A 27,930-nucleotide genomic window follows, 5' to 3' on the forward strand; every position below is an offset into this window, starting at 1 on the left:
GATCCGGAGAGCCTCCCAATCCTCTGAAAGAGCTGGTGTCGTCACGTGACAGAAGCCCCGCCCCTCCCCTCGCCCAGAGGTGGGGGGGCCCGTCGGCGTCACTTCCGTCCAGGCCGGAACCCAAGATGGCTGCGATCTGGTTGAGGTGACTTTAGTGTGGGGTGGGAGTCGGTGCTGGCGGCTCTCGGGAGAGCTGCACTGGCCGCTCACGTCTTGCTAACAGCTGTTTACCCCGTGCCTCGGCAGGGAAAGGACCTGTGGGTGGAGGCCACGCGCTTTGGAAACCTAGAGACCCTTCCCCTTCTCTAGCGTCTCCTGTGCACCATGTAGGGCTTCGGGGGTCCCTGGCCGATTATCTTTTCCTTACTTCTTGCGGATGGGTCGCGGGGCTCTCGCCGCTTCTGTTTTCCCACTTTTTTTTTTGCGGTACGCGGGCCTCTCACTGCTGTGGCCTCTCCCGTTGCGGAGCACAGGCTCCGGACGCGCAGGCTCAGCGGCCATGGCTCACGGGCCCAGCCGCTCCGCGGCATGTGGGATCTTCCCGGACCGGGGCACGAACCTGTGTCCCCTGCATCGGCAGGTGGACTCTCACCACTGCGCCACCAGGGAAGCCCAGCTTTCCCACTTTAAAAATAGTTTTTCCCCACTTCTAAAATAGTTCTTCCCCAGATTGCTCTTGTGGCTGCAGCGAGAGCCGAGCTCCAAGAAAATAAGTAGGTCTAACTTCTCTTATTTAGGGCTTGGGCCTCGAGGAGAAGGATCTTGGTGTACTTTACCTTTGCGTTTTACTCCTGCAAACACCAGCTGCTGGCAATGAGTGGGCACTGTCCCAGTTCCTAACGGGCCCCTCGTAGAGAGTGCAGGAGGCCTAGACCCCTATCGGGGTGACGATTAGCAATAGCGCCCATAGTGGTTGCTCTGCTGCCTCAGAGCAGCCAGGAACTTCAGTTTGTTTATTTTTTTACTTGGTGGGTGAGGAGAATAGATGCCCCAGTTTTTCTCTGTAGTGTCAACTCCTTGTCCTGAGAAATACCCTAGATTGTCTTCCATTATGAACTGTCCATTGTCGACAAGGCCTCGTTCTTTGCTCAGAGCCTTTCTAGCCATAGCGATTTTTGACGCTCTTGGTACAAATCCCAGCATAGTTTCGTGCCAGCACTATTTTTGGAAACTATTTGTTAGGGAAAGTTAGTTTTAATGCAGTTGAGATTTAATTCCTGATTTCCCCAAATGTCTTCTCATTTCTCTTTCCACTTCAATCACCCAGTGTAAAAATAGACGGACTTTATTTAGTTTTTCTCTGTGACAAAATGATTCCTCTTGGAGCTGAGATCAGGAATGGTTTATCTTAATCCTTCGTTTTTCTCCCTGACTCTTATTTACAATTGTGTCTTTTTTTCTAAAGCGTGTCAGGGCTAGTCTTGCCAGATTGCCTCCTTTGTTACAAGTAGTTTGACCATAATTGAATGCTTTTGAATTCTTTGATATATCATATTTTAGAAGATGTCACAGGCTTTTTGGTGGAATTAACGTTTAGCTTGTAATGATCATATTGGGTCTAAACAGTTCATTTTAGGAGTTTCATGATTAGCGCTTAGAAACCAAGGATCACTGTACACATTGAGTATGTCCAGTCTGTATCATTTTGAGCTGTGTAGGACTGTCATCACTAGGATTCATTAGTGGTAGTACAAAACTCTTATGGAAAGGGCACCTTAAATTCTAGGAGCTAGTTTCTAGTTCTAGTAGTGTCACTAATTCCATTTATTTGGGACAAGTCAAGGTCATTGATTGAATGATTGTGGTTTCTTCACTTGTGAATGAAAATAGTGATAACTTGAACTCACTTAAGAGAAATATTGGCTAAACATTTTTAATGCTTGGTTAACTAAAAATTATTAGTTATCACAGTATTGTATGTCATGGCTTTTGAATAGTGCTCTATATTTTGTATACTCCCTGAAGTTCATGGGCTAGCTAGGGAGGAATAACCAGCTAAGTAGCACAGACTCCATTGGCAGTCAGTCAGGGAATGACTTGCCAAAGCCAAGACTGAGATAGAGAACTAAGCTAAGAACAGCTAGGCTTCTATCTAGTAATGTTCATGCAGTTTAAGCACAAAGCCACCAAGTCATTAACCCTCTGAATGTTGCTCATAATATTAAATGCTACGTGTGAAGCACCTCCAAAAACAAGGTTTAATTTATTTAAAGTCTAAATTCTTAAGACTGCCTTTTAAAATAAGCATACTAATTCACAAATCATTTTTTTGAGCCTCTTCTGTCATATTGTTATAGGTGCTATAGATGCAGAGTATTCCAGTTCTATTCTTGAGGAGCTCAAAATTTAGCAAAGGAGATAAATGGATTAATTAATAAGCAACATAATGTTGATTTAGGGATATGAACAAGTGATGTGGGAGCATGACAGGTGCAGCAGGTAGGGCTAAAGGAGTGGTGAAGTTGCCATTTGGGAGTTGTTGGATCTTGAAGGATGAGTTTATCAGGCTGCTAGGGAGGTCCACTCAGAGAATAGCCTGAGCAAAGGCATGTGGTCAAAAGAAACTATGCTCTGTCTGGGGGTAATGTAACATTCAGTGCGGTAGAAGTATAGAGGGCTGAAGGGAGCTTGTGGGAGAATAGCTCTGGAGAATTGGATCAGGTCATGTGGAGAAGGGCCTTGTTTGACTGCAGTGTGAACCTTATAAGTAGTGGGGAACTGTTAAAGACTTGCAGGCAGATGATTGATGAAGTCAGCTTTATTTTTCAGTAATTTAACTCTGCTAATATTGAATGATAGGGAAGAGATTGGTGCTAGGAGATCAATTCAGGAGCTCCTGTTACAGTCCTAGTGAGAAATGAAGAGAATACAGACTAAAACAATGGACTGAAGTTTTCTAGATAGTATTGGTAGGATTGGGTGATGCCTTGCATATATATGGGGAGATGTAAGAGAAAAGAAATCAAGAATGACTTAACATTGTATCTTTAGAGTTAGTTGGGTGCTCATACAATTAATCAGAAATTCTGTATATAAATGACTGCTCTTCATTGTGTCCTTCAAGGTTATGTAAATACTTTATAATGTTCCTGTTACCTCAGACATTTATGAAACTAAATTTTGACATGCCATCAGATCAAGTTTAGAGGGCATACAAGAGAAATTCATTATATTATAGTCACATCTTGTTTTGGACCAAAAATGGATCTTATTCAATTTGATCACATAGACTTGGCTTTGAATAACTTTTGGTTTTTTCCAAAAGTCAAATCCATTTTCAGCAGATGAATATTTTTACACTGCAGAGTTTTAAAAAGAATGTGATATGAATTCTAAAGACCTTTGGGAGACCAGTGAAATATTACTAAATTACATGTATGTGGTATATTGCAGTTTAGAGAGTGCTTTCCTATACATTTTCTCTTGCAGTCCTCCCAACAACCAATAATGTAGGTATTATCAATCCTATTTTATAAATGAAAAAGCTGAAGCTCAGTGACTCACTAAGTTACACAACTTATGCAGATCTAGACCTCCAGTCTGGCTTTTTTACTTTGTCCAGTGTTCTTGTTACATTACTGTTGTTGCCTCAGTACAGAGAAGAGTTTCAAAAACAATTTAAGCCATGATTACATTTTGGGGGAGACATGTATAATGCATTTAGAAAGGGACAGGCACTAACTAGAAATCAGTTCTGGCTTGTTAATTAAAAATAAAACAAAGTACTGTTACTTTCTAGCTATAACATATAAAGCACTCTTCCTGGGTGGAAAAAGAAATCTTTTCAGGGTTCCTGGTTTCACATGAAAGGCAAGGATAGATTAGATATCTACTCTTGTCATATTTCAAATAAGGTTATGCAGTTGTGCAACTAGTTTCTGTTAGGGCCTTGTGGAAAGTTTACATTGGTATTTGTCTGGGAGACAATAGCACTAGACAGAGAGTGCTGTAGATTCCAACCCACATCTGCAAACTCTTGCTGGGTAGCTGAGTGACTGGACGTAGCCTGGTGTGAGGAATGCATGCCCTGCAACTTCAGAGTCACAATTGATTTAAAGAGATTTGTTCCCACTTCTTTCTTTCTGGGAGCCTTGGGTACATAATGTCTGTATTCATCTCTTGCCTCCAAAGCTGGAAAGAGGGAAGAGCTGAAGGAAGTGTTGGTTGGATTATTTTTCCTTCAAATAGTGGGCCCTTCTAGTGTTCTAGTGTAGAGTGTAAGGTTCTTGAAATATTTATGCATCTAATATCAATGGTATGAGGGACATCATGAGCTTTTTTAGAAGATCATTGGATCTTAATGTGATCTTGTATCCCCACAGTGCCTTGCACATAGTGTATATACAATAAACTTTTGTAGAATCTCAATGTATTTGGTCCCAGAGCTTCACTCTGATAACTTTCTCAAATACCTTTGGAAAGATTCGATATAAGTGAGTTAAAGGGGTGTAGTGATCATGTGTTTTTCATAATACCATGTAAATGCTGGATCAGTTAAATTCTCTTTAGATAGAATGCCTGGGTACATTTTAGTCTCAGACTTGAAAAGCAGTTCCGGTATTGATATATACATTTCAAAAATAGCAACTTTTTAGTAGAAAACTTGTGTTACCTTCTTCAAGTACCTTTTCATGTGGGTAGTAAAGAAATCTACATTCTCATATTTTTTGCACTGTTATATGACAGCTTTTTTCACTTAAAGTTCATCCAGGTTGTCTGGAACTTGTTGGTAGTTCCTAGAGTGACAGCTTAATACTTAGGACCCTGCCTCCTCAAACCCGTTGTTCTTTAAACCTTTTAAATTCATCCATTTGCATCAGGTGTCTGCTTTTGCTAAGTTGTATAGTACTTGGTGTTGCCACTGGCTTAATTTGTACCCACCCCCCTTTTAAAATTTTATTTTATTTTATTTTTTATTTTATTTTTTATTTTATTTTTGGCCATACCTCATGGCATGCAGGATCTTAGTTCCCTGACCAGGGATTGAACACTTGCCCCCTGCAGTGCAAGCGAGGAGTGCTAACCACTGGACCGCCAAGGAAGTCCCCCTCTCTTTTTTTTAAACCCCTGTCTTTTAAACATCACGTCCTTTAAGATCTAGCTTGAAAAAATTTGCTTTCTGTATTTCTTTGTTGAACATTACCAACTCTGGTTATTCTTTTACCTTGTATTATTTGTGTTCAGCTAAAACCTTATTTTGCATTTGTGAGTAACATTTGTGATTATTCTCAAGTTATTTAAAGTTGCAGCTTTCCAACTAGAAAAAATCTCAAAGATCCTGATACTGTCATTGTTTTTATCTTATTCCTAATTTTCCCCTCCACCCAGAGTCTAATACAGTACAAAAATAGAGAAGTTGATATACTGAAGTACATCTCTAAATGTGTAATACTGTTGGTTCTCTTATCTTTCAGACGTGCTGGCCATCATTGCCTCCGTGCCCACCTTAGTCCTCTGCTCTGTATCAGAAAGTAAGTTTCTAAATATGGAGATGATTATTATTTAACCTTTTTTTAATCAGGGAAAAGCAGTAGGTTGTTGACTGATATTTTGGGGATATGTACGGAAGCAGGTAATTGTAGATGGCTGGCTGAAAATTTAGTGATTGTGGTCCTTATTTTTCTCATCTGGTAGTAGAAGAAGGAAGAATAAGAATATATCTTTGGTTTTTTTCTCAATTTTCCTCACCTTAAGCTTTTCTGCTATATCTAACTTTATTGATTTGCATTTTGGGCAGCTCCCAGGCCTTAGTCTTTATATCTCTTTCTTTCTGCTATATTCATTTCTAGTCTACTGACTTCAACAATTGTCTCTTTGTGGTCCTTTTTTTTTTAACGTTTAATTTTAGAAATATTTTGTACTTCCAGGGAGTTCCCTAGTGGTCCAATGGTTAGGATTCAGTGCTTTCACTGCCACGGCCCGGGCTCAATCCCTGGTCGGGGAACTGAGGTCCCGCAAGCTGTGTGGTACTGCCGGAAGAAAAAAAAAGAGAGATAGTAGAAATATTTTGATAATTTGTACTTTCAGAAAAGTTGGAAGAATAGTACAAGGAGGTTCTGTATACCTTTCACCTACATTCATCAGTTGTTAACATTTTGCTGTGTTTACCTATCACTCTATATATTTTAGGTTGTGCTATATGAAATTGCCATTTTTGTGGCCTAGTATTGACAATTTAGTGTGATTCAGCACAATTTAATTATTGTGATTATTTTCTCTGAATTCTTTGAGATTAAGTTGCAGACATCATGACCTTTTACTTCTAAAAACTTCTCCTAAGGGAATTCCCTGGCGATCCAGTGGTTGGGACTCCGAGCTTCTACTGCAGGGGCTACCAGTTCTATTCCTGGTTGGGGAACTAAGATCCTAAATGCCGTGTGATGTGGCCAAAAAAAAAAAAACTTCTCCTAAGAACAAGAGCATTATGTTATAAAGCACAGTAAAATTATACAAATGCAATTATCAAATTTGGCAAACTTAACATTGATGTAATCTTATCTGATATACAGTTGTTTTTCAGATTTTCCATTTGTCCCAAATAATGTACTTTATAGAAGTACAGTCCACCTGTCCCCCATCCAGGATCTAATTAGGCTCACATATTATATTTAGTTGTCATATTTCTGTAGTATCCTTTAACCTGGAACTATTTCTTAGCCTTCCTGTGTCTTTTATGACATTGACATTTTTGAAGAATACAGGTCAGTTATTTTGTAGAGTGTCTCTTAAGTTAGGTTTGTCTGATTGTTTTCTAATGACTAGATTCAGGTTATCCATTTTTGGCAAGTGTAATACATAAATGATGTTGTATCCTCAGTACATCACATCAGGGGCATATGATGTCATTTGTCCCATTAGTGATTTTAACTTTGATCATTTGAATACAGAAATGTCTGCTAAGTTTTTTCCCAGTATGGAGTTACTGTTTTTAACTTTTGCAATTAATAAGTAATCTATGGGGAAATATTTTCTTGAGGGGGATAGATCATGTTTAATATAGGCACCTAGAAAGTTAAATTGTTGAACACAGCTGTTTAACAATTGGCTTCAGGGACTTCCCTGGTGGTCCAGTGGTTAAGACTCTGCACTTCCACTGCAGGGGGCGCAGGTTTGATCCTGGTGGGGGAACTAAGATCCCATATGCCCCACAGTGCAGCCAAAAAAAAAAAAAAAGTAAAAAGAAAAGAAAAAGAATAAAGCAGTTGGATTCAGCCTAGCCCAGTGACAAGGAAAACCAAGAAGCTATTCAGAGGTACTGAGCTGAATCCAGTTCTTGATTTTTGAGAACCTAAAAAGGAGTCTTGAAGAGCCAGATGAGAGCAGGTGGTAATGTATGAGATATCACTCATGGCCTGGGAAAAGGGTAATCCATTTATGTAAATGGTTTTGAAATATTATATTTGCCCTGCCGCCCAACAAGGAGTTTAGCCTCCATTACTGGACCTGTGTGTTGGGGGATGGGAAAGAAGAGTTATCCTCTGATATGACCTCATTGGGTGATTGAGGTTATTAATAACTGTGTCAACCTTGGCAGAAAGGTAAGGTGAGTGGACAAACATGTTTTCCTAATACATAGGTTCATCTAGCCCAGCTTACCATTTTATATTTTAACTTTTTGTTATGTGAAAATTTAAACCAAGTTTACTTTTAATCATTTTAAAACCTTTTGGTTTTATTTTAGTGCTGTTCCTTTGGGAACAACAGCCAAAGAAGAGATGGAGAGGTTCTGGAATAAGAACACTGGTTCAAACCGTCCTTTGTCTCCCCATGTCACTATCTACAGGTAAGGGCTCTGGAACCAGGGAATTTAGTAGTAGGGGATAAAAGTTCTAGAGGTTGGCCCATAGCCTCCCTGAGTATTTCCCTTAGGCCTTTTTTATAACAAGATGACTAAATTCTCTCTTCTGGCCTTAGAAGGGTAATCTAGCCTGCAAAACTACTATTTGGAAAATTCTGGTAAGTCAAAATGTAATTCCTGTTAATTAAAAAAATTATTTTGAAACAATTTCAAATTTACATAAATGTTGCAGAAGTAGTGCACTGTGTTCCTCTATACCTTTATGCAGATTCCCAATGTGTTATAACATGTCTGAATGATTTAAGAACAAGTGCAGTGATGATGATACCCCATTATTCCTGTATTAGTTTTCTAATGCTGCTGTCCCAAGTTAACTACAAACTTGGTAGCTTAAAACAGCACATTTATTATCTTACAGTCCTGTAGGTCAAACTCTGGCTCATGTCTTACAGGGCTAAAATTAAGGTGTTAGCAGGGCTGCATTCGTTTCTGGAGACTCTAGGGGAGAATCTGTTTCCTTGCCTTTTCCAGCTTCTGAAGGCTGTTCCGAATTCTTTGGTTTGTGGTCTTCCTCCATCTTCAAAACCAGCGATGGTGGGTCAAGTTCTCCCATCCTGTCACTTTGAACCTGCTTCATTGTCACATTTCTTCTCTAACTCCCTCCTTCTGCCAGACCCTTCCACTTTTAAGGACTTTAAAAGGATTATATTGGGCCCATCCAGCTAATCCAAGATAGTCTCCTTATCTTAAGGTGAGCTTATAGCAACCTTAATTTCACCTGCAGCCTTAATTCCCCTTTGCCATTTAAGGTAAATACTCACAGGTTTCAGGGATTAGAACGTGGACATCTTTCTGCCTACCACAATCCCTTAATACTTGAGTGTGTATTTCCTAAATTCAAGGAAACTCTCCATACTACAACCATCACAGTCAAAATTAACATTGACCCAGTGTTACCAACTAATCCTCAGATCCCATTCAGATTTTGCCAGTTGTCCCAGTAATGTCCTTTATAGGTCCAAGAGCCAACTCAGGATCATGTATTACATTTAGTTGTCTCTTTAATCTCCTTCAGTATGGAACAGTGTTTTAGCCTTTCTGTATCTTTTATGATCTTGACATTTTTAGGATGTTTCCCAGTTTGGGGTATATCTGATGTTTTCTTGTGTTTATGCATTTTTGGCAGGAATACCTCTGAAGTGATGCCATGTTCTTCGTAGTGCATCCTATCAGAGGGTGACACAGGATGATGATTTATCCCATTGGTGGTGATGTAACTTTTTTTTTAAAGATTTATTTATTATTTATTTATTTAATTTATTTATCTTTGGCTGCATCGGGTTTTAGTTGCAGCACGTGGGATCTTCGTTGTGGTGCACGGGCTGCTCTCTAGTTGTGGTGTGCGAGTTTTCTCTAGTTGTGGCGCACAGGCTCCAGGGTGCGTGGGCTCTGCAGTTGTGATGCATGGCTTCCAAAGCACATGAGCTCTTTAGTTTGTGGCACACAGGCTCTAGTTGAGGCACTCGAGCTCAGTAGTTGTGGTGTGTGGGCTTAGTTGCCCCGTGGCATGTGGGATCTTAGTTCTCTGACCAGGGATCGATTCCACGTCCCCTGCATTGTAAGGTGGATTCTTTACCACTTGACCACCAGGGAAGTCCCTGGTTGGTGATGTAACTTTTTATCACTGGTTAAGGTGTGTCTGCTAGGTTTCTCCACTATAAAGTTAATGAAAAATGATGTATTTATTCTTATTTTGTGGGGGGGTACTTGAGAATATAATATTCTACTTCTCATCAGAAGTTTACCCATTAGCATCTTTCGATGATAGTTGCCTGAATCAGTTATTACCGCGATGGTTGGCAAATTGTGATTTTTCTAATTCCATCATACCTTGTTTATTACTATAAGGTAAAGCTCTCTCTCTCTCTCTCTCTCTCTCTCTCTCTCTCTCTCTCTCTCTCTCTCTCTCTCTCTCTCTCTCTTTCTTTCTCCAGTATTTCTAACAGGAAAAACTCTTCTCTTCTACTCTTATGACACCAACTAAAGGAAAGACACTAATGTTTCCTCTCTACTCTCGATACTTCTGATACCAAATGTGTACGGGTTTTCCCACATCAACCAATTTTTCAACTCTCCAGCACCAACTGGGTGTCCAACAATTCAGTTATGACACTTACTACTTGGAGTTAGCACAGACCCCCCCAGGTTAGGGGCTCAGTCCCACAAGACTGACTGCCTGCCACTTTGGATGCCAATCGCAAGTCCCAGGTTGTCACCTGTACTTCTGACTAATCAACTATAAATCAAGAGTTTTCATAACACCCTCTGTGGATTCAATAATTTGTTAGAATGGCTCAAAGAACTCAGAAACATTTTCTTAAATTTACTAGCTTATTATAAAGGATATTACAAATGATACAGATGGATAGCCAGGTGCCCTTTTAGTTAGTTCTATGTCTGGAAGGATCCTGAGCACAGGAGCTTCTGTCCCCATGGAGTTGCGGTGCACTCCCTTCCTGTCATGGATGTATTTACCAGCCTGAAAACTTCCCAAACCCTGTACTTTGGGGATTTTTATGGAGGCTTCAACACGTAGGCATGATCAATTATTAACTTAATCTCTAGCCCTTCCCTTCCCGGAAGGAGGTGGGGGTGGGGCTGAAAGTTCCAAGCTTCTGGTCATGGTTTGGTCTTTCTGGGGACCAACCCCCATCCAGAGTCACCTCATTAGAACAAAGATCGCTCTTACCACCCAGGAAATTCCAAGGGATTTAGGAACTGTGTGTCAGGAACCAGAGTCAAAGACCAAATAAAAAGATACTCCTAGCACCCCTATCACTCAGGAGATCAATAAGGGTTTTAGGAGCACTGTGTCAGAAACTAGGAACAGATACTTATATATATATATATATATATATATATATATGTATATTTATGTATATATGGACTTCCCTGGTGGTGCCTGCCAATGCAGGGGATACAGGTTTGAGCCCTGGTCCAGCAAGATCCCACGTGCCGCGGAGCAACTAAGACCATTAGCCACGACTACTGAGCCTGCGCTCTAGAGCCCATGAGCCACAACTACTGAGCCCGCATGCCACAGCTACTGAAGCCCACGCTCCTAGAGCCCGTGCTCCGCAACAAGAGAAGCCACCACAATGAGAAGCCCGCGCACCACAATGAAGAGTAGCCCCCACTCGCTGCAACTGGAGAAAGCCCGTGAGCAGCACCGAGGACCCAACAAAGCCAAAAATTAATTAATTAATTAAAAAAATATGTGTATATATATATATATATTTTTTTTTTTTTTCCTATTATTGCACAATTCCTATTTTGCCCAAAGAGTTACACTGTTACTCTGATTTATTTTGTTGTTCAGATTGTCCCAGCCTTAGCTAGTGGGAGTTATTTCAAGATGGCTCCTGTGAAATCAAGGTCTGGGTGCTAGATGTGCTCATTGCTACCAGGATATCATTGCTTCTAGGCTGTTTCAGTAGATAGATCTATGAGATATATGTATGAATATACACATGTACATGTGTATATGTGAGTATATACATATGCATAACGTACATCTATTTCTGTTAATTTGTTGTCTTCAGAAGTAGCATTGATGGCTGTTATGCTGGTGTCTTCCCCAAAAACCCCTATAGATCTGCTCCTTTCTAGTTAACTCAGCAAATCATCTTGAGCTCAGCTACCATCTTTACTTGGGTTTCTGCCAGGGAGGCTGATCATATTTTAACCACCTCCACAAATACCACAACCCTTCAGATTTTTTCCAAGCCAGATTCCAGAAATAATTCTGATTGAACAGTAGAAATTGGACATTCTACTAAAACAGAAGATTAATAAGTGATTTCAATCCTTGCTACTTTATGGTAAAACTTATTTTTAAGAGATGAAAGATGTGGGGGAGGATTATAATGATGAAGAACTTCTCAATTTATTTTGAGTCTATATTTAAAGCCCTGGCCTTTTTTCACAGCTCATATAACAAACAGTAATAAGCTGATGAGATGAGACTTAAACTACCTTGTTTGCTCTTTGGTTATGAAACTCTAGACAGGAAACATAGAGCTGTTTCCAAAGTGAAATGTCTGGGAAAGATTTCTGAGATATCTGGAATCATATTTTCTGTTGCTAACTTTTATAGATTTTTGGAGGTAGCACAGAAGTATATGGTTAAGTTAGCCCTTTCTGAAGTACTCTTTTTTTAAATTTTTTAAAAAATAAATTATTTAATATCTATTTTTGGCTGCGTTGGGGCTTCGTTGCTGCACACAGGCTTTCTCTAGTTGTGGTGAGCAGGGGCTACTCTTCATTGTGGAGCACGGGCTCTAGGCATGCGGGCTTCAGTAGTTGTGGCTCATGGGCTCTAGAGCGCAGGCTCAGTAGTTGTGGCGCACGGGCTTAGTTGCGCTGTGGCATGTGGGATCTTCCAGGACCAGGGCTCGAACCCATGTCCCCTGCATTGGCAGGCGGATTCTTAACCACTGTGCCACCAGGGAAGTCCCTGAAGTACTCTTTATCTCTTAATAAATTAAGTCAGTTTATCAAAGCAAAAGTGTATATAGGGATTACATTATTGGGAAAACAAGTCATTCTAAAGGACATTAGAAAATAGTTTAAAAACTTAGAGTTAGTTTAATTTATTCTTCAACCTCATTGGTTTTAAGACTGCTACTTGGGGCTTTGGATATTCCATTAAGCTTCTGCGGATAGTCGTGTGGGGCTGGCCAACATGCAAATTGCACTGTAGGTAGGCCCTTAGTCCTGGATAACCAAAGCAACGTGACTTTAAGGATTTTGCATTTGAAGAAAGAGTGCTGCTCAAAAAAATAATAATAATAAAAAAATAAAAATATTTATTTAAAAGCCACTCTTGTACCTAATGAGTGAATTTCCTCTGCAGTATTTTCATAAATGGATGTCTACCTATGCTTGCACACGTCCAGAGAAAAGGAACTCACTATCACCTTTTTCCAATTTGGGAATTTCTCTTATTATCAGAAAGACCCTCATTTTATTGAACTTACTACAACTTATATCTTCTGTACAGTGGTTCTAGTTCTACCTTGAACCATATAAAATAGATCTAAGTCCATTTTTTTTTTCTGACAACCTTTATTGACGTTGAGTATCTTTTTATGTGTCTATTTGCGGTACGCGGGCCTCTCACTGCTGTGGCCTCTCCCGCCATGGAGCACAGGCTCCGGACGTGCAGGCCCAGCGGCTATGACTCAGCGGCCATGGCCCAGCCGCTCCGCGGCATGTGGGATCCTCCCAGACTGGGGCACGAACCCGTATACCCTGCATCGGCCGGTGGACTCCCAACCACTGCGCCACCAGGGAGGCCCATATGCTCATTTTTAAGTTGGGTTGTCTTTTTACTTTTTTTAAGTTGTGGTAAAATGTATATAACATAAAATTTGCCAGTTTAGCCATTTTTAAGTGTATAGTTCAGTGGCATTAAGTACATTCACATTGTTGTACAACCATCACCACTGTTCATCTCCAGAATCCTCTCATCTTCCCAAACTGAAACTATACAATAATTACCATTCCCTTCTGCCCCCAGCCCCTGGCAACCACCATTCAAGTTTCTGTCTCTATAAATTTGACTACTCTAGGTACCTCATAAGGTAGAATCATATAATGTTTGTCCTTTTGTATCTGGCTTATTTCGTCTGGCATAACGTCTTCAAGGTTCATCCATGTTGAAGAATGTGTCAGAATTTAATTCCTTTTTAAAGCTGAATAATATCCCATTTTACGTATATACCACATTTTGCTTATCCATTAATTCGTCCATGGATTTTTGTGTTGTTTCTATCTTTTGGCTCTTGTGAATAATGCTGCTATGAGCGTGGGTGTACGAATATCTCTTTGAATCTCTGATTTCAATTCTTTTGGGTATATCCTCAAAGTGGTATTGCCAGATCATATGGTAATTCTATATTTAATTTTTTTTATATAAATTTATTTTATTTCTTTATTTTTGGCTGTGTTGGGTCTTCTTTGCTGTGCGCGGGCTTTCTCTAGTTGAGGCAAGCAGGGGCTACTCTTCGTTGCAGTGCATAGTTTCTCATTGTGGTGGCTTCTCTTGTTGCAGAGCATGGTCTCTAGGTGCATGGGCTCAGTAGTTGTGGCTTGCGGGCTCTAGAGCACAGGCTCAGTAGATGTGGCACATGGGCTTAGTTGCTCTGCAGCATGTGGGATCTTCCCAGACCAGGGCTCAAACCTGTGTCGCATGCATTGGCAGGCAGATTCTTAACCACTGCACCACCAGGGAAGTCCCTATATTTAATTTTTTGAGGAAGCAACATACTGTTTTCCACAAGGGCTGCACTGTTTACATTTCCACCAGCAGTGCACAAGGGTTCCAGTTTCTCTACATCCTTGCCAACATTTGTGATTTGCTGTTTTTGTTGTTGTTGTTTTAATAATAGCCATCCTAATGGATGTGAAGAGGTATTTCATTATGGTTTTGATTTGCATTTCTCTAATGATTAGTGATGCTGAGCATCTTTTCATATACTTACTGGCCACTTATATATCTTCTTTGCTTTTTACTTTTTTGGTGGTATTGTTTGCAGCGTGATGTTAGGTCACTTGCTGAAAATCATATATCTTATGTCTCTAGCTTTTCCTTGATTAACATTCTACTAACAGTCAAAAAAGGAAAGAAATTTAACACACTTCAAATCAGTAGATATTTGTTAATTGCTCACAGTGTGCTTGGTACTTTTTTAGGAGTTGGGAATACAAAGATGAATAAGATATAATCTGTGTTCAAAAGGATCTCAGTATTTCCTGAAAAAAAATTTTCCAAAGGGAAATCATACTGGCTCCTAGTGATCATCTTTTCTGTAAGTGAATTTAAACAATCTTGATTTTCTGTGCTTGACTCTTATGTTTGAAAGGAAATAGTGGGGATGATCTGTCTCTGCTCCATGATGTCTGAGGCCTCAACTAGAGAACACAAGGCTGGGACTGAAATAATTTGAAGATCCATTTACTCACATGTTTTGGGTTGATTCTGGCTCTTAGAGGGGACTTCGTTTTTCTCTCTACATGGGTCTTGTTACATGATCTCTCTGCTGAGGCTATTTTGGGCTTCCATATTGCATAAGAGAGGGATGGATGAAGGGATGGAGGGATAGAAGGAGGGCAAGTGATTTGGAACTCGTGCAGTGTCAGTTCTGCTGCATTCTGTATCTTGAGGCAGTCAGTCATGAAGTCCTGCCCAGAGTCAAGGCGCTAAATATAAATGCTGCCTGATGAGGAGTGACAAGATTCTGGAAGATCATGTGAGACTGGAAATAATATCATGGTTGTTTGGAAAATAAAATCTCCCTTACCTACTCAGTACTAGGCTAACCAGGCTATGGTTTTAACCATTTTTTTAATTAAAAAATTTGTTTTTAATTAATTTATTTATTTTTGGCTGCATTGGATCTTCGTTGCTGCGTGCTGGCTTTCTCTAGTTGCAGTGAGTGGGGGCTACTCTTCATTGCGGTGCGTGGGCTTCTCATTGTGGTGGCTTCTCTTGTTGCGGAGCACGGGCTCTAGGTGCACGGGCTTCAGTAGTTGTGGTACACGGGCGTGGAGTAGTTGTTGCTCCACGGCGTGTGGGATCTTCCCGGACCAGGGCTCGAATCCGTGTTCCCTGCACTGGCAGGTAGATTCCTAACCACTGCGCCACCAGGGAAGCCTAACCATTTTTTTTAAATTAGGGTAACATTTGACTTTATCACTCCCATTTTCCATTTCAATATGTCTAAAAGATTACTAGAACAGTGCATATATTCCATGTGTTAGCTCTCGGGATTTAATTGATCTTGCCAGGAGCCCTAAGTGCACTTGGAATGCTAAGCAATGTCTTATAATTTCCCGACTTTTTTTTTTTTCTTTCAAATCAATATTTGTTCTGTCTTTTTCAGTCTGATAATCATTCTCTTTGACAAATAAAATAGTTGAGCAATCTGCTTTGCACTCTGTCATCCATTAACATAAAATTGTCAACCCTAGTTAGGAGGCTGTCTTTCCCTGAATACAATTTTAAAAGCCCCTTGTTGTTGTCCTTGACATCTTTGCAAGCCTCAGCTCATTCTGGGTTTTAGTCTCCTGATTCTTCTAATCAAATTATGCCACTGTTCTCCGCTTGTCCTTTGTTATGAGGCTCTTCTTCTGCCTTTTATATTTATCTTGTTAGTCTGAGTTAATGAGAGTGGTGTCTAGCCAGTTTTTTTGGTTTCTTTAGACATTACTCCTTTCTTACTGTGACCATTTTTAATACATAGAATTTCCTTTTGTGGTCCTTTCAACCTACTTGAGTTGCTTCCCTTTAGAGTATGGAGTACGTGGTCTGATTATGCTCAGCATTCTCTATCTAAGCTAACTTTCCAGGATGAATGTTAACTTTATCCAAAGATGCCTGTTCTTTCCATTTCACTAACCAGTTCCCTCTTGAGCATGAGCACTAGGTCCAGAATGTAGCAGTGTTGGTTGTCCTTCAATGGAAATGCTTTGGCAGACAGACAAATCAGAACATGATTTATTTATTTATATTAATTAATTAATTAATTTACTTTTGACCATGTTGGGTCCTCTTTGCTGCACGCGGGCTTTCTCTAGCTGTGGCGAGTGGGGACTACTCTTCGTTGTGGTGTGCGGGCTTCTCATTGTGGTGGCTTCTCTTGTTGTGGAGCACGGGCTCTGGGTGCACGGGCTTCAGTAGCTGTGGCTCACAGGCTCTAGAGCGCAGGCTCAGTAGCTGTGGCCCATGGGCTTAGTTGCTCCACGGTATGTGGGAATCTTCCTGGACCAGGGATTGAACCCGCGTCCCCTGCATTGGCAGGAGGATTCGTAACCACTGCGCCACCAGGGAAGTCCCAGAACATGCTTTAAAAAGTGGTTTGATGACAAAGTATTTTAAAACTACTGTGGATTAAGAACATATACTAAATCCAGCAAAATGGGATTTTAAATTTGGGGTAGGTAATTTATTAGGGAATGACTGATATGCTCAATTTGGATATTTTGGGGTATATAATAAGAAAGATCATGGATGACTGTATGTTATATGAAACAGTGGATAAATAAAACTCAGGTTTTCTTCTACTTCTGTCTTATGACTGGAGAAATGGAAGGACCCAGATGGTTGTAATCTAGTGTTTATTTTCTAACTGTATGCAACTTTTATTGATGTTTTTGACCCATGTTCCTTCTTCTTATGAAAGGAGGAGTTTGAGTTTTAATTGATTCCTCCTCTCAGCTCTGTTAGTGATGCAGTCTGGAAAAGGGAGTAATGCATCTCCTTAAATAAATCATTGTTCTTATTTTCAAATTAGAGAGTGGAAACACAGGAATGTGAAAGCTGTTTGTTTTTGTTTTGTGATAAATGGTTGCCTATTTCCGAAGTGGTTTATATTCTCTTTGCCAAGACGGACTCTCTACTATGGTGTCATCTATTCCTTTTTTTTTTTTTTTTTGCGTTACGCGGGCCTCTCACTGTTGTGGCCTCTCCTGTTGCAGAGCACAGGCTCCGGACGTGCAGGCTCAGCGGCCATGGCTCATGGGCCCAGCCGCTCCGCGGCATGTGGGATCTTCTCGGACCAGGGCACAAACACGTGTCCCCTGCATTGGCAGGCGGACTCTCAACCACTGTGCCACCAGGGAAGCCCTATTCCTTTTTTTAAAATTGCTTTTGTGTGTTTCTTTTCAGATGGTCTCTTCCCATGGTGATGTCCATTTGCCACCGTGGCACTGGTATTGCCTTGAGTGCAGGTATGTATGTATGTTTTTATGCGCACGTGAACACAAACACACACACACATACTGCTTTGAAAAACTTTGCTGTTTCTTTGGCTCTTGGCAATGCCTACTCAGAAACTTGATTTAGAGAAAATGATAAGTCATTTAAGCTTATTGTTTGTTCATTTCTTTAACAATTAATTATGAGTTCACACAATGCTCAGGTTCTTTTCTTAGCCAATTTTTAAATCATCCCTAGCATGTCCTGATAGTATGTTTGTCATTACAGAGAACAGATACAGAAATATAATGGAGATAGATTGGCTGACTGACCAAACATAGTCCAAGATTAACCATCAACCTTATTCTTTCAGAAACTCAGTTTTAGCACCCAGTTTTCATCACCTAGAATTGATCAGGTGCAAAAACATTAACTCATTCTCCAATCTCAAAAATTCTTGGTTAAAAGTCAGAATGTCTATTTATTTATTTATATGATATGAAATACAGCTGCATAGTGAGTCGTATGCTGGTCTTAGTGCATCCTTTTCAGGTAGTAAGGTTTATTACAGGTAGGATGTACAGATTATAGTCAGGTTTCTGGAGTCTGATGGATCTTTCCACAGTAGGGAGGTACTTTATAAGAGGATCAGCTGTATTTTAACAGTTTTCTCTGGCTAGTGCTGGAGACATGGACATATTTTTGTTTTTCATAATATCCTTTGGGGGCCCCTCCTAGGCTTCCGTAGAGTGTGTTTTCACTGAAGTGGTCATCAACAGGACTAGTGGCTCAAATATAGGGATCCTGTATTTAGGGAGCAGCTGCTGAGACATTGGAGAAATTATCCAAAACTAAGTCTCTGCTATTCACAATTAGATTAGTTTTGTTGGTAAGCAAGTAAAGATAGGAATTCCTATCTAAGATCCGGTATTATCATTCCTATGTTACCGTTCCTTAGGTTATTATATAACTTGTAATTATTTTATTTGCTTAGTTTTTATAAATCTCTTTTATTAGGCTGTAAACTCTTCATAAAGTAGGAACTGCATCTATCTTATTTACCTTTCATATCCTCTAGCACTCAGTAGGTGCTTAGTTAATCTTTATTTACTAAATGAGTACAACCATGTAAATCACTTTGCTCATAGTGGTCATTTCAGATATGTTCGTTCCTTCTAACTTCTAATTAATCTCCTGTTATGCATTAGAAATTGGTTAGTGATAATAATAGCCTCTACCCTCAAGGGTGAAAGAGTCTAAGGAGTAAGACAAATAAATATTTATAATGCACTGTGATAACTTTTTAATAGAGATATGAGATCCCAGAGGAGAGAACAACTCTTCAGGAATTTGAGAACTTGAAAGAAGGATGAGTAGGAGAATTCATGAAAAGGAGGTAGAGGAGGACTTTCCAATGGATAGACTACCTTATACAAAGGCACAGGGTTTGGAAAGCATCCAGAGTCCTGGATAATGATAACTAGATCTGCTTGTTTAAGAGTTGTGTTATGGGAGAAGCAGCAAAAGATAAGGCTGGAAAGTGCGCCAGACAGTAAAGGACTTTGACTGCTGTGCTGAGAAGTTGGAACTTGATCCCATTGACCATGGGAAGTCATAAAAGGTTCATGTTCTCATTTGTTTGGCCTAGACAAGTCCATGATTAGGTATTTATTCAGACTATAGAGATTTTGTGGCCAATATATAAATTATGAAAAGCATGTTGAACTAGAAAAGCATGATGACACTAGTTTGACTTTATATAGAATTTATTGAGGAAGACCTTTACAAGCAGTCCTTTAAAAGATGGAGAGAGAAGGCTAGTAACACTCTTTCATTGCTTAGATTCTGTAGGGATTAAAATACTCGTGATTTTTCATAGTGATAGACAGTATAAAAATCTAGGTGAAATTAGGTAAATGCTTGAGAGTGACAGGTACCTGAAGCTGCAATGTGAATGAGACTGGGAAAGGGTAATCAAGATGCAACATACAACAATAAAAAGAATGAGATTCAAAAAAGAAAATATGAGTGCCAAACAACAGATATTTTAGAGGAATACAACTATAAATAAATTGTACAATTAACTTGAATGGGTAGAAGAATGGTCCTGAATGTTTTGGATAGTCTTTAAAAACAGGTTAGATTGGAGAATCAGAACTTCAGTGAAAGGTCACTTGACTGTATAGGCAAACCTACTGCTCAGGCAGTCGTTTCTTTTCTAGAAAAGCCAAAGGACTTATAGATATATAAAGTAACTAATGGAACTCTGAAATGACTGTTTTTTTCATCTGGGCTTTTCATGAGATGGGACCGGCGTCATCGATTCTCCAATGTGCTGTGTTATACCCTTGTCATTCCCGACTGAGGCAGTTTAGAGAAAGAGAAAAGAGCATAAACTTTGGAGTTAGATCTGAGTTCAGTTCCAGCTCTGTCACTAGCTAGCTACTGTATCATCACTATCTTTTCTGGTTATAATAATGCCTAGTTAGGACTGTGAGAATTAAATATATAGAATTTGAGCTGTAAATCAGGGTTCCCATGGCCCCTTCCTAAGGTTTGATAATTTGCTACAGAAGAGCTCACCATAACTCAGGAAGACACTTTATTTAGACATACTGTTTTGTTTCTTTTTTTTTTTTTTTTTTTTTTTTTTTTTTTTTTTTTTTTTTTTGCCATGTGGCTTGTGGGACCTTAGTTCCATGACCAGGGATTGAACCTGTGCCCCCTGCATTGGAAGTGTGGAGTCCTAACCACTGGACCGCCAGTGAAGTCCCAAGACATACTGGTTTTTACAATAAAGGATCAACTTCTTTATTTTATTATTTTTTTTAAACTTGCTTCAGAACTTTTTTTTCTGGCTGCATTGGGTCTTCATTGCTGCACTCAGGCTTTCTCTAGTTGTGGCGAGTGGGGGCTGCTCTTCGTTGCAGTGCATGTGCTTCTCATCGCGGTGGCTTTTCTTGTTGTGGAGCTCGGGCTCTAGGAGCACAGGCTCAGTAGTTGTGGTGCACGGGCTTAGTTGCTCCGTGACATGTGGGATCTTCCTGGACCAGGGCTCGAACCCGTGTCCCCTGCATTGGCAGGTGGATTCTTAACCACTGTGCCACCAGGGAAGTCCTCAACTCCTTTATTTAAAAAACCAAACGAGTCTTCCCTGGTGGCACAGTGGTTGAGAGTCCGCCTGCCGATGCAGGGGACACGGGTTCGTGCCCCGGTCTGGGAAGATCCCACATGCCGCAGAGCAGCTAGGCCCGTGAGCCATGGCCGCTGAGCCTGTGCGTCTGGAGCCTGTGCTCCGCAATGGGAGAGGCCACGACAGTGAGAGGCCCACGTACTGCAAAAAAAAAAAAAAAAAAAAAAAGCAAACAGAGGAGATACACAGGGCAAGGTATGGGGAAGCAGAGAGGGGAGTATGTATGGAGCTTCCATGCCCTCTCTGGGCACACCACTCTCCCAGTACATCTTTGTGTTCAGTGACCTGGAAGCTGTCCAAGTCCTGTAGTTTAGGGGGTTTTATGGTGGCTTCATTGCCTAGGCAAGGTTGATTAAATCATTGGCCATTGGTGATTAGCTCAATCACCAGCCACTCCCAGGTGTGGTGGGGTTGGGGGAGGGAGGTGGACAGGGGAGGGGAGGGAGGTATGGGACTAAAAGTCCCAATCCTCAAATCATGCCTTGGTCTTTCTGGCAGCTAGACCCCATTCTGAAGCTGTCTAGCCGCCCGCTCCCCCTCCCCCCCAGCTACTAATTATCTCATTAGCATACAAAAAAACCTTTCCTTTCACTCCAGAGATTACAAGGGTTTTAGGAGCTGTGTGCCAGGAATTGGGGGAAAAAGACCAAATACGTATTTCTTATTGTATCACATCTTCAAACAAGGAATATCAGTATCAGTAAGTTAATCAGAAGAGATTTTGGCCAAAGCTTTCCTCTTTACAAATGAAAAGTATATGAGAAGAAATTAAATATGAAATTTCCTAAATCCTCCTCTGATGTCTAGTGTACTGGAAGGTAGGAAGTAGCCTCTCCTCCTAGAATCTGAGTGCCTGAGGAGGGACTCCTCTAACAGCCAAACAATTTAAATTATGAAAACAAAGCCACTGAAGCTGTCCCATCTAATCACTAAGAAAAACTAAATGGTGCTTTCACTTGGCTGCCAAGACCAACTTCAGCCTGCTCCTCTGCAGTTAAGTGCTACATACAGAACTGTGCGGATTGTCAGTAAGTCCTGTTGCCACTTCCAGAAGCCATCATAAGTTCTTTCAGACACTTTCCCAGCAAGCCTCTGCAGATGTCACTGCCAAAGAAAATGAAAACATCTAAAAGGGACTTGGTGGACCTGTCCAAATGATGATTAAAACTCAGGTTGGCAGTACCTGATTGCTGTCCTAGCTAAAGTGTTGTCAAACTAATCTCATATATTCTGCCTGTCTGCTTCCCTGCAGCCTTGTGGGGGGGGGCGGCACGTGGCAGGCAGGAGTATTCATGCATTGAGGGAAAACAAAGCATTTCTGAGAAGCATTTTCTCTTCTGGTGACAATCAGTTTTTCCAGGTCATCCCCTCTTGACAATTCAAGGACTAAGACATGGAGTAGGAAGGGCTGAGAATGAGATTTTTAGCTACAAATGATCAGACATTTTCTGAGAGGTAAAAGATTAAATATTCCAACTATTAATGTAAATAATAATCACTACCAGGCCTGTATTAGGAACTTTATATATATGTATTTAATTTAATTCTCACAGTCCTAACTAGGCATTATTAAAAGCAGAGAAGGAAGTGATGATATAGTAGCTAGTTAGTGACAGGACTGAACTCAGATCTGTCTTAACCAAAGTTTGTGCACTTTTCACTCTCTCTATACTGCCTCTGTCTGGAATGACTGGGATTCCTAACATGTGACATATCACATTTGAGAATCAATAATTCATGTCCCATCTCACAGAAAGCCCAAGAGAATAAAACAGTAATTTCAGAGTTCCGTTAATTACTTTATAAATCTGTAAGTCCTTTGGCTTTTCTAGAAACAAAGCTGACTGCCTGAGCACTAGGTTTGCCTGGTCTCTCACTGAAGGTCTGATTCTCTAATCCGACTTGTGTGAATATCAGTGTGGAACAGGAAATGAGCATGGTAATGTCCAATTTAATTTCTGAGGTTTGAGATGTACAATATCCAACAACATATTAGTAGGTAACTCTGGTTATTTAAGAATAAAAGTTTTTTCTTTCCGTTTACAAGGATAATTTTTTTCACATAGCTACTAAATTGTTAGGACATAAATATTTGAGTTGTTTGAATCTAACTACTTAATAAACAGAACTGTTAGGTTTTTCTTTTGGCTTGGGGGCATCATGAAAAAAATTCCTGAAAACACTGAGGTACCATGGAACTGAGATAGTTTGAGAAGGTTTGGGAGGAAGATATGACCCAAGAGCGTTCAAGGATCTTTGACAGCCTGGATAGATAGGAAGCTAGACGATCACAGGAGCTCCCCACTATCCTCTGAATTTCAGTGCAAACCTGAAGTTCCGAAACCTCGACAGCCACACATATGCCTCAGATACCAGGCTCAGCTTTGATCTGTGCAGCAAATGTGACAGCAGTCTACCAACTGAGTCCTAGGAATAGCCACTCAGCAACACTAACCTCTAGGAGACCAGACTCTGACGTGGCTGCCTCATCCTAGGGTGTGAACAGCATGTCTTCCTTCAGCCTTTGCTTCTCCTATGAATGCTATAAAATTCTGACGCATCTGAGGTTTCGTCAAAGAGCTGCAAGCCATGGTAGTTATTCTCAGCACCAGCATTCTTCCAGACTGATGGAGAAATGGACGGCACCCAAAAGTTTTTAATTTTGATGAAGTCCAATTTATTATTTTGTTGCTTCTGGTTTGCTGTCATATCTAAGAAACCACTGCTAATCCAAGGTCGTAAAGATTTACTCCTATGTTTTCTTGGTTTTATGGTTTTAGTTCTTACATTTAGGTCTCTGATCCATATTGAGTTAAATTTTTGTATGGTAGAGATTTGAGTGATTTAAAATTTTTTCCCATTCTTCTCCTTGGACTGAATGTACTGTTATTATTTTTTCTTACTGAGATGATGATATAGATGCAGCCAGAGGTGGCTTCTAAAATGATGGGTGAAGTTTTTATAGAGTTTTTATAGAGAGATGTTGAAAGAAGGAGCAATATGCTAAAATATATGGCAAATTTAAGAGATTAGGGTCAGATTCCAAATAACGTATCTTCCACTGTGAATGTGAACATTAGTTTAAATCTTCCCTATTTTAAAATGGTTTAGAATTGTGTGAAGTCCTAGGGGCTGTCATAGAACCCAGTTTTATGTGTTACATTGGTTGTAGCTGGTGTGTAGCTGTGACGGGCTTACTTTGTTTCTCCGCAGGGGTCTCTCTTTTTGGCTTGTCAGCCCTCTTGGTCCCTGGGAGTTTTGAGTCTCATTTGGAACTTGTAAAGTCCCTGTATTTGGGGCCAGCGCTGATCCACACAGCCAAATTTGCACTTGTCTTCCCTCTCACGTATCACACCTGGAATGGGATCCGACACTTGGTAAGTTAATTGTAGGCTTGTACATTTTCTGGGTGAAAGGAATGGAGAGCCTGGAAGGATTTTCTCTTTCCTGGTCTGGGTTTAGTGCTGTTCTTAAAGTTAGTTGTGCTGGACCTTTGTTCAGGGGCCTCTTGGGGAAAGCTAAACTAGATGCTCTGTTTAGCCCAGGTAGCCCAGCTGGTGATATAGCTGAGACTGGATGTAGGTCTGGCAGATTCTTGCAGGGTCTCAGTGAACTCTTTTAGTTTCAAGAGGGATGTTACTAAAAGAGACCCATGAAGCCAGGCCATACATCTGGCATAGAAGGCATATTTATCAGACAAATAATAGTTACTGCTTTCAGTCTAAACTTCCTGTCAACACAGAGTGACAAATTTGGCTGGAGTCAAATATTCTGACGTTTATTATCTTGATATTGGATTGTGTTAACTGCTTTTGTTTTTTGTTTGTTTTGAACCATTAGAGAGAATGGGGCCAACTTTAACAAGCAACTGGGTGCTAGGATCCCAATATTGAGTTTAGGAATCTTTTGATAGCCTGAAATCTGACCATGTTGCCTCCTACATGACCTTGGGGTCAGTTCAAACTGGTGTCTCCTTCTATTTATTAAGGAATTAAAGCTTAATCAAACCTGCCCCAGGTCAGAGATGAATCTCTCCTACAGCATTTTAAGATTTATATTTTGTGGTCTCCCTACCCCTAGTCTTGCTTCCTTTCCCAGGAAGATAATTACAGCTTTATTCTTTCTGGTTTTCCATACTTTCTCAACCTAAGCCATCGGTCAGTTGGATGCTCTTGCCTTAATTTGACCTTTCATAACTTCCACATCAGAGCCTAGAGATAAGCACTTTCTGAATTGTATTCTGGTCCAATAGACAGTTTAATGGAATCAGAAGAGTGAGAGACTAAATGATCTATTAAATTAAGTGTATCTATCAACTGTTCCCTGGGGCAGTGTTCAGTTTGATTCAAAATGACTTCACTTCCCTCAGGAGGAGGGGATGGAGAGGGAGGGCATTTCCATTAATGACTTCTTATTCCACAGAACAAAGCTTTCCAATGGAATCAGCTGATCAGCTTCCTTTGTTGGCATCCTGGCTCAGGCAGGGAGTTGCCATATATTTGCTTTTGTCTCAGTATGGGGGGGAGGGAAGGGGAAGAGATTTTATAAAATGTCAGAACTAAGTCAAGGCTTTTCTTAATCCCTTAAATTTGCTTTTGTTTGTTCTTTTAGCAAGTCCTGGCTCTGAGTGTGGGACAGGATTTTTATCTGTTCTCTGTGACAGTCCATAGTTCTTGCACTCTCAGCTTGATAATTGCCTTGCCAGAAGATCTAGTGGGGGAGTGGAGGGTGGAATTGATATTAAGAGAGTAGGAAGTGACAAGGTCTCTGGTATGCTAGAGAATATTCCCCCATCACCACCACCCAGTAGGACTCGATTTTTTGGTAAAACACTGTGCCTTTATAAGCAAAACAGCTTTTTGTGGAATCTGTTTGACTCCTAATCTTATCTAGGTAGAAGCTCTTTGGCAGCTGAGGTAGGGGCATCTTCTCATCTTGATTATTTTGGGGGCTATCTAATTTTTCTCTGAAACAATCCTAATTTATTCAGTTTTACATTCAGGGTATAGGTATATGTGTGTGTTGAGACAGTCATATGTGGAAAGTGTGAAACCTGAAGACTCTACTTTTGCCCTAGGGGATCTTTTAGAGTACAATATGTTAATGTCCCTAGAGCACAAGAGAGTCTAGATCAGTATTTTTTAAATTGTGTTTTTTAGACTCAATGGGTAGAAAATCAATACAGTGGGTTGCTACCAACAAAAAAAAGAAATTTAAATAGAATACAACATATAGAATATAACACACATGGTAATGATAAATATTGCTTATTGTTTCATGAACTTTTATATATTATATATTTTATACACACACACACACACACACACACACACACACGCACACACACATTGGATACTAATTAAAAAGATATTTCTTAGTTGGGGGTGTGGGTCACAGTCAAAACAAAATTGAGAAATAGTGTTCTAGACCCCAAAGAGTATTTTTAAAAAATATTAGTCCTGGACTTCCCTGGTGGCACAGTGGTTAAGAATCCACCTGCCAATGCAGGAGACACAGGTTTGAACCCTGGTCTGGGAAGATCCCACATGCCACGGAGCAACTAAGCCCAAGTGCCACAACTACTGAGCCTGTGCTCTAGAGCCCATGAGCCACAACTACTGAGCCCTTGTGCCACAGCTACTGAAGCCTGCGTGCCTAGAGCCCGTGCTCCACAACAAGAGAAACCCCCACTTGCTGCAACTAGAGAAAAGCCCGTGCGCAGCAATGAAGACGCAATGCAGCCAAAAATAAATAATTTATTAAAAAAATAACTAGTCCTCTGATGGACAAATGTTCCTTCTCAAAGGGGATTCTGTGGTTGGCTATAGCTAGGAAACCATGTATATTATATCCCCATTTTGGAGATTAACAGTGTGCATTAATAGTTTGAGAAGTCGTGTAGTTAAACTTTTACCAAATTAATTTGATTACAGAACTTTTTTCCCCTGTGTAATGCCTTTTAACATTCTGAGGAACTAGTTTTTGGAGAAACACACTCTGGGAAACACTGATCAGTTTTTTTGTCACGAGAGAACTTTTTATTCATTCTGGAAGATCTTATGGGCTGAGGATGGATCCCTTTACTGTCATTGGGATAAGTGGGTGGTCGTTACTGTATTGTGGGTTTTGAGGAAAGTGAAGGTCAGGAATAAGGGGAGAAGAGCTTTTCTCTAGAATCATGCTGAGAGAAATTGCCTGTTCCTAGGTGGAGTTCCTTTCTGAGAAAGGAGCTGTGAGAGTGACCAGGACCCTGATTGCTGAAAAGAAATTTTTTTTTTCTTATTTCTACAGATGTGGGACCTAGGAAAAGGCCTGACGATTTCCCAGCTATACCAGTCTGGAGTGATTGTCTTGGTTCTTACCGTGTTGTCCTCTGTAGGGCTGGCAGCCATGTGAAGAGCCGACGTTCCCAGCATCATCTTCCTACCAGTTATTGCATTGACCCATCTTCCTGTTTGTTACTCTTATCTTAAGCCAGGGCAAAGTTATCTTGATTTGTTTAGACCCTTTTGTGCTTGCAGATCCCCTTGGAGCTCAGCAGTAAGAGTACCGTATAGAACCAGAGTAGTGGAAAAGGATCCAGTTTTCCCCTGATTTCTAAAGATGGAATGACTCTAAAGACTCCCTTTTCCTGCCCCCAGCTTGCAGCCTACTCTGGGCCTGGGAACCCTCATTCTCTCTCCATATTAGGCCTTGATTTGTGCTGAGGGTCAGCTTTTGGCTTCTTCCTAAGACAGTGGAAACAATGCCACTCTGTGGCCTCTGCCATGGGGACTGGGAGTGGGGCTTGGGTTGCCACTGCCTGTGGGTTGCTGGCTTAAAGGACAATTCTGTTAATTGGTCAGAGCCCAGGGTCTTTAACACCCACACAACGTGACTGAAAGAAGAGGGGTGGGGGTGGAGGGGAATTAGCCTGTCCTGGCTAGAGGGAGATGAAGAGAGTAAGTTGGCTCTTGGAGCACATGCTTTGGGGAGAAGAAGATATATAGCTTTTGATGCAAGAGGAAGATCCAGAAAACTATCACTGAACCTATTAAGGATTATTTCTCTTCCTTGCATTTCCAGAAAAACCAAGCCTCTTATTGTCATGTTTTCTAATCCAAATTCATGTGACAGCTTTTTCTGAAACAGAATTAAAATTATTATTTTGTCTTTGACTCTCCTTGATATCTTGAGAAA

General features: G+C 40.6%; 1 protein-coding gene across 2 annotated transcripts; it reads left to right on the forward strand.

Moving 5' to 3' along the window:
* The first annotated feature begins 81 nt into the window (after window positions 1-81).
* SDHC (succinate dehydrogenase complex subunit C) lies at window positions 82-27,908 on the forward strand. Of its 2 annotated transcripts, XM_032633818.1 has the most exons (6): window positions 82-145; window positions 5,415-5,471; window positions 7,682-7,783; window positions 17,529-17,590; window positions 23,965-24,128; window positions 27,043-27,908. In XM_032633818.1, exons 1-6 carry the CDS (start codon window positions 126-128, stop codon window positions 27,145-27,147), a joined length of 510 nt encoding a protein of 169 aa, XP_032489709.1. In that variant the 5' UTR covers window positions 82-125; the 3' UTR covers window positions 27,148-27,908. The 2 variants fall into 2 exon arrangements, with proteins under 2 accessions (XP_032489709.1, XP_032489714.1); XM_032633823.1 differs by lacking the exon at window positions 5,415-5,471 and having other exon boundaries at window positions 107-145.
* Window positions 27,909-27,930: the final 22 nt, after the last annotated feature.

This window comes from Phocoena sinus, chromosome 1, assembly GCF_008692025.1.
Source record: "Phocoena sinus isolate mPhoSin1 chromosome 1, mPhoSin1.pri, whole genome shotgun sequence".
NCBI classification, from domain to species: Eukaryota; Metazoa; Chordata; class Mammalia; order Artiodactyla; family Phocoenidae; genus Phocoena; species Phocoena sinus.